Raw genomic sequence first — 9,901 nt, 5'->3', positions numbered from 1 at the left:
TGCATAGGAAATGAACAGTGTTTACTTGCTACATGCATAGGAAATGAACAGTGTTTACTTGCTACATGCATAGGAAATGAACAGTGTTTACTTGCATATTAAGCTATAGTTTGGTCTGTAGGAAAGTAGGCCTTATTTTCAAATAGATATATGGTCCATTTAGTGGATTTTACTACCATTCTTGTGTTACCAGTTTTAAAGGAAGTAGACAAAACTGGGTGCCATAGTGTATATATGTAATCCAAGCATCCATCCACTTGGGAAACTGAGTCAGCGAGCTCTTGAATTCCAGCCCAGCCTGTTTGGACAAGATCCTGTCTGAGAAGCCAGACAAACTAGCACAGGCAGTGCTCCAGTGTGCTCTTCTCACAGACTGAGTTCAGTGTGTTTCCTTTAGGATCTTGCGTTTTCCACGACTCAGCTTGTGAGCACCTGGAGGTGCTCTGGAACCATGCATTGGTGCCGTTGACATTTCCAGATAGCGAGGTGCTGTTGTGCATTGGTAGAGTTTACATGGTTTTCACCAGAGAGAGCTTCTCTGATTGCCCAAAGGTTACTGAACGCTGATATAGGAAATAACTCCGTCACACCGAAATCAGTGCAGTCTGCTAACATGAGCACTGTCTCTGGTTTTTCCCCTTTCTGCCACCACGGTGATCAGGGAGTTCTGAAGAGAACATAGATCTCATAGTTCTATATATGTGTTTCGTATGTGGCTCAGGGGTTTGTGAGGGATTTGTACTGGGTGTGTTGCTGGCTCACACAGAAGGACCTAGATTTTTGTTAGGACTTCTGCTTAGAAGCAGATTGTCAAGATCATTCCCTGTGTCAGGACGGTCTTCGGGATTCCATAAGATAGCTGTATATGTAAGCAATGCTATTCCACAATTAATCTATTCCTTTTTCTACCTATCAAAATTATTTCTGTCCTTTAAGTATCAACATAAAATTCATTTCCAGAAAATTCCCAGTTAAGGTTCTTGTATATTTTTTAGAATTTTAAATTTCATTTTTGTTTATTTGTATACTAGTTTATGTTAATAAAAAAGTAAATTTAAGGGATAGGTCAGGGTTTTGCTTGATGCTATCTTATACTTTATCATTGCTTCTTATCATGCTCTAGGCCAATTGCCAGCAGCACAGGAAAGTCAGGAGACCTCAGGCTGTTACAGTCAGAGTCTAGGGAGTGTGTGGTTTGTGTTCTTTGTTTGTTCCACTTTAAGGTTCATTTCTATGCCAAGACCAACCTGGACTATGTAGTGAGTTCTGGGACAGCTAAGGATATATAGTGTAGTCCAGCTTTTTTTTGGGCTGCCAACTCACAGAAAAACAACACAGAGACTTAATATTAATTATGAAAGCTCAGCCTTTGGCTTAGGAAAAATTGTCCCACTAGCTCTTGTAACTTAAATTAACCCTTATTTTTAAATCTATGTTCTACGTGGCTTGGTTACCTTTACTCTGTTTTGCCCATCCTGTTTCCTCTCTGTCTGGTTGGCAACTCCCCGTTTTTCTTCCCAGAGCTCTCTGTACAGAAGTCCCTGCTATACTTCCTGCCTAGCTATTGGACATTTAGCTTTTTATTAAACCAGTCACAGTGACACATCTTTACATAGTGTAAAGGAATATTCCACAACAATGTTGTGGAACATCTCAAAAGAAAAAAAAGTTTGATTTCATTCATTTTTTGTTATTGTTTTATCAGAATGTTCTCCCTTAACACTTAAATTCAGTGAGTTAATGTGGAAAAATCACAATATATTACAAGACGTCCAGCTTCCTAACCTGTTTTGCTGTCTGGCATGCTGGGATATCATTGCAAATATATGATTCGATAGAAATAACCACAATTTTTTTCCATAATTAAATGTTAAAAATAGGATTTTAATAGCAAGTTAATCAGCTTTGTTCAGAATAAACTAAAATTTTGTTGCTTTTTTGTTAAATCATCATATTTTTTTTTTGTTTCTTTTTTTTGCTTTTTCGAGACAGGGTTTCTCTGTGGCTTTGGAGCCTGTCCTGGAACTAGCTCTGTAGACCAGGGTGGTCTCGAACTCACAGAGATCCACCTGGCTCTGCCTCCCGAGTGCTGGGATTAAAGGCGTGCGCCACCATCGCCCGGCAAATCATCATATTTTTAATTTATGAACAAACATTTTGTACTTAGCTTAGATGTTTATATAAATTGATTTATACTCTTTAAATGTGGCTAATATACGTAAATTCTATCTTCACTTTATTATTATTTTTCATTGTCTATATAGGTTTTTATGTTTATGGGAGTCTGGCCCGCATGTATATATGTGCACCACATATGTATCTAGTGCTTGCAGAAGCCAGAAGAGGGCGTTGGATCCCTGGACCTGGAGTTACAGATGGTTGTGAGCCACCAGCTGCCTTTTGGAGCTGGGAATGGGTTCTCTGCAGGAGCAGCCAGTGCTTGGAACCACTGTTAATCTGAATTGAGCTAATCTCAGCCCTGTTAGATTGTTGTGTGTTTATTGTGGGTTTACTTGGATTTTTCATGTACTCTTGTTTATCATTTTAATTCTTACTGTTTTTCTGTTAGGTTAGTGCTTTTCTGTGTAAAGCTAACTTGTTTTGCTGTTTTTGTTTTCATCATAGGATAAGATGAGATACTTTCAAAGGGGTGATTCCAGTTGGAAAGAAAGGTTTAATTGTAGATTTCAATATTAAGTTTTCTAGTTTTCAAGATACCCTTTTACCCTGGTGACAACAGTTTCTACAGAGTTTAGTCTATATATTTTTAAACATTAAGTAACAAAAATATTTCTTAATAGCTTGGGCAAAAACATATTGAGGAGTGATTAAAACCTGAAAACTTAGGCCGTAGGAAAGATGGGAACTAAGAAGTTCTGGGACACTAGAAGCTAGAGCCAGCAGACCCCACTTGCCAGAGTGACGTCAGGTGCTTAGACCTTTCTTGAGCCATCTGAAGGCCATGCCTAGGAGAGCAGAAAAGAGCTGGCTGTGTTGCTGGTGATTCAGCTTGGGTGTCAGTGTGGTGTTAGAACAGTGGGGTTGCTCACCTGTCCTGTCAAATCAAGGAAGAGCAGGAGAGAAGAAATAGGAGATTTCAGTAGCACGTGTAGACACAGATATGTTCTCGGATTAACAATGAAAAAGGAGATAGGGATTTTAGAAATAGGGGTTATGCTTTCATACACTACAGGGCTCCCAGAAGCATGGCTGAGTAACTTCAGAGAACTGAGAACTTTGTCCGTTTGATTTTTCAAGACAGGGTTTCTCTGTGTAGCTTTGGAGCCTGTCCTGGAACTTGCTCTGTAGACCAGGCTGACCTCAAACTCACAGAGATCTGCTTGTCTCTGCCTCCCGAGTGCTGGGATTAAAGGCGTGCGCCACCACCACCCCATGAGAAGTGATAACTTTTTATTTAAAGTGCATTCTTTTTATGTTCCTATATGTATTATCATATGTCATGGTTATTTCTTTTTTGCATGTATATGTTATCGTATGTCATGGTTGTTCTGAGAGTATGGTATAAAGCTGTGCTTACTCTGAACCTTCTTTCTAGCTGACATCTGAAATGTTCGCGGCTGACCTGGAGAAGGCCTTGTTGCTGAGTAAACTAGAATATGAAGAGCACAAGCAGGTACGGAGGTGTTCACCAGTGTAAACATCTAGACATTTTTAAGTGGTCAAAGCTCAGGTCAGTCCTTCCTGACATGTATAGAATTTCTTCTTTAGGGCTGGGATGTAACTTAGTGTTAGGCCCTGGATTCATTCCTTAGAACTACAAAAAAATAAAGTTTGCCTTAAAAACCCATGATAGGATCCGCGCCTCAGATCCTGAGGGACAGAAACAAATGAGCCGTGCTTTGTCTAAAGCTTAGAATGTCAAGTTTCTCCCGTCAGATGAAAAAAACAAAAGAAATAAAATTAATGCCAGATGATTTATTTTTATTTTAAGTGAACGTAGAATATAAATACATTTGGGAACCTTTGAGTATACTTGGTGGTCATGTGTGCTTAGCACATGTGAGACCCTTGTTCAGTCATGAGCGCTGCAGTGCACAGGAACTCACTCAAGGCCTCCCTGCCAGAGAGACATGCAGTTCAGCACGCAGAGCTCACCTCCCAGGCTGTGTTCCTGAGCTCAGTGTGTGTCGCGAGCACTGGTCATTGTGCAGCTCTGATGAGGACACTAAGTGAAAAGTGATGCTGGCTTCCCGTTCTCACATGTAAACTGCATGAGATCTGATCTGTGTGACATGATTCCAAACGTGTGCCAGGGGCTGTTCTTCACTGGACTCCCACGCTGTAACTTGATGGTTGATCAGAAATGCCCCTCCCGAAATACACTCGAATGCATTGGCACAGGAGACCACTTCCTAAATATAACCCCAGCAGCACAGACCCTGAGAGAAACAATTAATAAATGGGACCTCTTGAAACTGAAAAGCTTCTGTAAAACAAAGGACACAGTCAACAAGGCAGCCTACAGAATGGGAAAAGATTTTCACCAACCCCACATCAGACAGGGCTGATTTCCAAAATATACAAAGAACTCAAGAAATTAGTCATCAAAAGAATAAATAAATCCATTAAAAAATGGGGTACAGACCTAAACAGAGAACTCTCAACAGAGGAATCTAAAATGGCTGAAAGACACTTAAGGAAATGCTCAACATCCTTAGTCACCAGAGAAATATAAATCAAAACAACTCTGAGATTCCATCTTACACCTGTAAGAATGGCCAAGATCAAAAACACAGATGACAACTTATGCTGGAGAGGTTGTGGGGAAAAGGGAACACTTCTGCATTGCTGGTGGGAGTGCAAGCTGGTACAGCCCCTTTGGATATCAGTGTGGCAATTTCTCAGAAAATTAGGAAACAACCTTCCTCAAGACCCAGCAATACCACTTTTAGGTATATATCTAAAGGATGCTCAATCATGCCACAAGGACATATGCTCAGCTATGTTCATAGCAGCTTTGTTTGTCATAGCCAGAACCTGGGAACAACCTAAATGCTCCTAGACCAAAGAATGGATAAGGAAAATGTGATACATTTACACAGTGGAGTACTACACAGCAGAAAAAAATAATGACATCCTGAAATTTGCAGGCAAATGGATGGAGCTAGAAAACATCATTTTGAGTTGAGGTAACCCAGACCCAGAAAGACAAATATTTCATGAACTCTCTCATAAGTGGTTTTTAAACATAAAACCAGCCCACAAATCGCAATCCCAGAGAATTTAGACAATAATGAGAACCCTAAGAGACATACATGGGTCTAATTTATATGGGAAGTAGAATAAGACAAGATCTCCTGAGTAAACTGGGAGCATGGGGAACATGGGAGAGGAAGGAAGAAGGGGAGCAGAGAAAAATGTATAGCTCAATAAAATCAATTTAAAAAAAGAAAAAAAAGAATTTTTCTGGCACCCATGTACATAGTGGGATGAGAAAGTGGGTAAGATAGTAGGCCCAAGGTTTTCTTAAACACCTAGCATAGCCTAGTAGGCCCAAGGTTTTCTTAAACACCTAGCATAACCTAATGGCATCAAAAATTACATAAGTATTGCTAAAGTTCATTTGACAAATGAAATAAATCATCAGGCTGTATTTCCAGCAACTGATCACAGCACAGTGCAATCAGTAAGTTATGCAAGAAGGAATTTCACATTTCACCCAGCTTAAAATCTGGATAAATAAATTGCTTTGTTATCACAGGTCTTGTTTTTTCATTAATATTATGTAGATGTATTTAAGAAATAAATATCTTAAAGATTAAATATGATAGCTTATATACTTGTCTACAGTAAAGAGGTCATCATTGCACTACAATCACAAGAAAGTTTCCTAAATAAAAATCAAACATATTAAAAATGGTACCATCACAACTGGTTTGACTCAGGATATCCATGTTTGTCTCTACCTTACTACTCTCCATGGTTAGCTGTAATTTATTTAAGGGATGATGGAAGGCTGCTGTCTACACTAGCAAGTAGTAGAATGTTAGTCCATAGTCTCATAACTAAGAATCTTTGTGAATAATAAAATATGTAAATACGTGAAAAAAGAAATGCCCCTCTCATGATTAAAACCTTTTTGGCCTTGCTGGAGTCCACTGGTGCCTCTGTCCAAGGAGAAAGAAAGAAAGGATTAAAGCCCACAGCAGATGATTTTGCTATAAAAAAATAAAACTTGCCAGCCAGGTGGCCAGTGTATCCTGTGTGCTTTATCTTCCATGCCTTTATTTCCTGTATGCTATATGATTGAAACCTATTATGACTAAAATCAGGGCTGGGGAGCCAGCTCAGTGCTTAAGAGCAGTGTCTGCTTGCTCCTTAGAGGACTCAGGTTTCAATTCTTAGTACATGCATGAATGCTTCCCTGCTGCTTCAGGCCCAGGGGATCTGACACCCTCTTCTGGTCTCCGGAGGCACTGCATACACATAATGGGTGGACACACTTGCAGCCAAAATAGTCATACACATAAAAATAAATAGTTTAAGAGAAAAAAAGAATGATTATAACCTTAATAGCTAGATGTCCACTTAGATAAAAATCAAGCTAGTATAAAAATAAATACAACACACTCTGTTGTGGTTTAGCCATTTAAATGGACTTGAAGGTTATGCTTGGCAAGGTCCTCCTTCATTCCTGAATTACTGCATAAGATTTTAATGTGTAGAATATTACCATACAGTAATTACCACACAGCTGTTGTTGGATGTATGTTAGCTATTCAGGAGTAGAGCAGATGTGTTGATAAAATGTGATCCCATCCAGTTTTCTTGCTAAGTTCATAGGCCTAGCACCCCAAAGTATTGATTTTTGTCAGACAACAATGACTAAGAGAACAGAAGTGCTACTTTGTATATAAAGGCTAGTGTGTTCATAGTGTACCAGCCAGTATTTCAGTCAGATAAACATAATAATGTGTGTGTTGTGCATGTGTGCATGCATGTGGGAACAAGTGTGTATGTTGGCGCTCATATACAAGTTTTTGGGGAGGCCAGAAATTAGCATTGGGCATCTTCTTCTGTGTCTCTCCATCTTATTTTTGAGACAGGGTCTCTGCTAAAGCTAGATCTCACAGACTCAGCTAGATCAGCTGGCCAGCAAGCCCCAGGGATCCTCCTCTGTGCCCTCCCCCAACCCTACTCTGGGGTCACAGGAGTCTAGCAGGTGTGATTATTTGACATGACCAAGGATTGAACGTCAGTCCTCACGCTTGCACATCAAATGCCACTGATCCTTCTCCACTTCCCACCCATGATTAGTCCCTCCTGTGAATTTGTATAAGAAATAATGAAAGTTTGTCCTTCCTTGGCTCACATCTATAATCCCAGCACTGATAAGGCAAAGATGGGAGGATTGCCATAGCATCAGGCCAGCTTGGGCTATCTAAGCTTGGGCGGCATAGTGTGTCCTAACCCAGAAGGGCAACAGAATGTATTCATGTCTCAAAAAGAGAAGAAAAGAAAGAAAATGAGGGATGCTGTTTCTGTTCTCTTCTACTACTTGCTTACCAGGTGCTTATGAAATAACCAGAGCACGGTGACCTAGGATGGGAAGATGAAGACAGCCTCAGCCTCGAACTCAGTGCAGGAGACATGTTAGTCTTAGCACAGTGAAGGTTCAAGCATCATCAGCATCTCAGCGCGTTCCAAAAAAGGTTTCTTGAAGTCTTACTAGATGTATTAACTGTCTGCAGAGCAGCCCAGACAGAAGTAAGCTGTCCTCAGGGAAGACAGACAAAAAGACACATAGGAATGTGTAAGAGAATGTGCTGTATGTGAACTGTGGTTGAGTGACCTAGGAAAGCTTCGCTATGGAGAGGAAGGCACGGCATCAGAACACACGTGGACTTGCCTTCTCCTAAGATACTGCTATTTTTATCTTCTAGATTGATTTCAGGTTTTTATTTTAGAAACTCATAAGTATTACAGAAGTTGAAATTAGAGACCATCAGTGTCCATGTAAGAGAGGAGGAAGGAAATGACAGAAATACAAAGGACAAAGAGATCCTTAGGAAATAAACTCGCCAAGACCTAGTAACTAACTGAAGGACTCATTTGCATAGAAGATGTGGCTTGTAACTGATAGCACTGTAGGGGATGGCTTGACCAAGCTCGCAGTAGGGGATCAAGTGGGAAGTCAGGGTTGTTGGTGGAAACACAGTATGGCAGTCTGCTGAGCACTGCAGCCGATGTCTGTACATAGAGAAATCATTGGTGTAAAAGTGGGAACTTGGGTGTTGAAGAGTGTGTAAGTGAAGTGAGTATACTGGATAACAGCTATGTTCTTATGAGGAGGGTTGGGAAAAGAAGGCAGCAGTGGAGACCCAAGTCATTACAAATACATGGAGAAAACCATTTTTGAAAAATGTATGGAGCTAGGGGCTGGCTTGGTGCTTGAGATTACTGGCTGCTCTTCCAGAGGACCAGTGTTCCATCCCCAGAACCCACGTGGTAGTCACAACCCCCTGTAATTCCAGTTCCAAGGAATCTAGTGCCCTCTTCTTTAACCAACTCATGTTTTTTAAAAAATATTTTTTTTCATGTATAGGTGTTTTGCCTATATGTATGACTGGTGCCCAAGAACGTTGTCTTAGATCTCCTGAGTAAATTGGGAGCATGGGGATGGAGAGGGTAGAAGGGGAGGGAAGAGGAAGGGACAGGAGCAGAGAAAAATGTAAAGCTCAATAAAATCAATTAAAAAAGGGGGGGAGAATTTATTAAAATCTCAAAAAAATTGTCGTTTAGATTTGGTAATTAAGAGAAAGCTGGTAGCAGCGTTAGTGTCAGAGAATGGCACAGTCCCCATTTCAGGGTGTGAGGTCGGAATTGTAGATCATTGTCTTAACTTTAGTCCTGAAGGAAAGAAGAAGTTGGCAGTAGGAGGTTTATAAACCAATCTGTGATATTTTTACTTCAGCGTTTTTAGTTGAGAAGATGAACAATAACTAATTAGGAATTTTCATACAATTTTGCTGGCCTAAATTTTCAGAGTTTTTTTTTTTTACCTTTAATCTTTAAAAGTAAAACATTAAGAAATATACTGAGGAATTGATGTTATTCTTTGTAAACCAAACTTAATTACTATTGGTAATTCTTTTTAGGATTATGAAAGTATTGAAAATGCTTCAACTCAGTCCAAAGGTGTAAATAAAAAAGATAAGAGGAAGACCCAACAGGGGAAGGACAGACCTCTCACAGTGTCCCTGAAGGATTTCCAGTGTGAAGGTAAGATGTGCCTGCCCGCTTCCCCAGAGCTGCGCAGACCTCCTGCTCTGCCTCAGTCTAGTTGATGTGGTGCTGGGGGTCAGGCCCAGAAGCTGGCTCGTGCTGGACAGGATCTGCCAATTGATCCTTTTTATAGTCAGGAGTGCTTTTCCGACTTAGGTTAGGTTTACCATGTAGAGTATAAAAATGTAAGCCTGTGTTAGTTTATTTTGTATTCCTTTGGTAGGTAATTTCCAGTAAACAGAAATGCGCTGGCTCACGGGTCAGTGTCGAGGGGCCAGAGTCTGTCAGAGTCGTGCCTGCTGCTCAAGTGGTAGGAGGCAAAAGAGCCAGAGAAAAAGTGCTGAGTGACTTCCTGAGGAGATGAGGACAGTGTTCACTCGGGAGAGGGCATCAATAGTAGACCAAAATGACATCATTGAGTTTTCTTACAGAAGCTCAGGTGAGAGGTCACCTGCAGGAACACTGGTGACTTTTTGACAGCTGCATCACCAGAAGCCACCTCAGCCTGGGTGACAGCTCATAAACACTGCACCCTGAATATCACTGTCCCAAAGATAGGTACCACCCTGAATATCACTGTCCCAACGACAGGCACCACCCTGAATATCACTGTCCCAACGACAGGCACCACCCTGAATATCACTGTCCCAACGAC

General features: G+C 40.7%; 1 protein-coding gene across 2 annotated transcripts in view; it reads left to right on the top strand.

The window, feature by feature from the left end:
- Gkap1 (G kinase anchoring protein 1) overlaps positions 1–9,901 on the top strand; it is a 49,043-nt gene that overhangs the window by 1,540 nt on the left and 37,602 nt on the right. For both annotated transcript variants that reach the window (XM_026783115.1, XM_013349163.2), the window contains exons 3-4: positions 3,557–3,634; positions 9,120–9,243. In XM_026783115.1, coding sequence (XP_026638916.1) covers positions 3,557–3,634; positions 9,120–9,243 — 202 coding nt within the window. The remainder of the gene's footprint in view (positions 1–3,556; positions 3,635–9,119; positions 9,244–9,901) is intronic.

Source organism: Microtus ochrogaster, chromosome 16, assembly GCF_000317375.1.
Source record: "Microtus ochrogaster isolate Prairie Vole_2 chromosome 16, MicOch1.0, whole genome shotgun sequence".
In the NCBI taxonomy this organism is placed as follows: domain Eukaryota; kingdom Metazoa; phylum Chordata; class Mammalia; order Rodentia; family Cricetidae; genus Microtus; species Microtus ochrogaster.
This window is presented reverse-complemented; position numbering and strand designations above follow the sequence as displayed.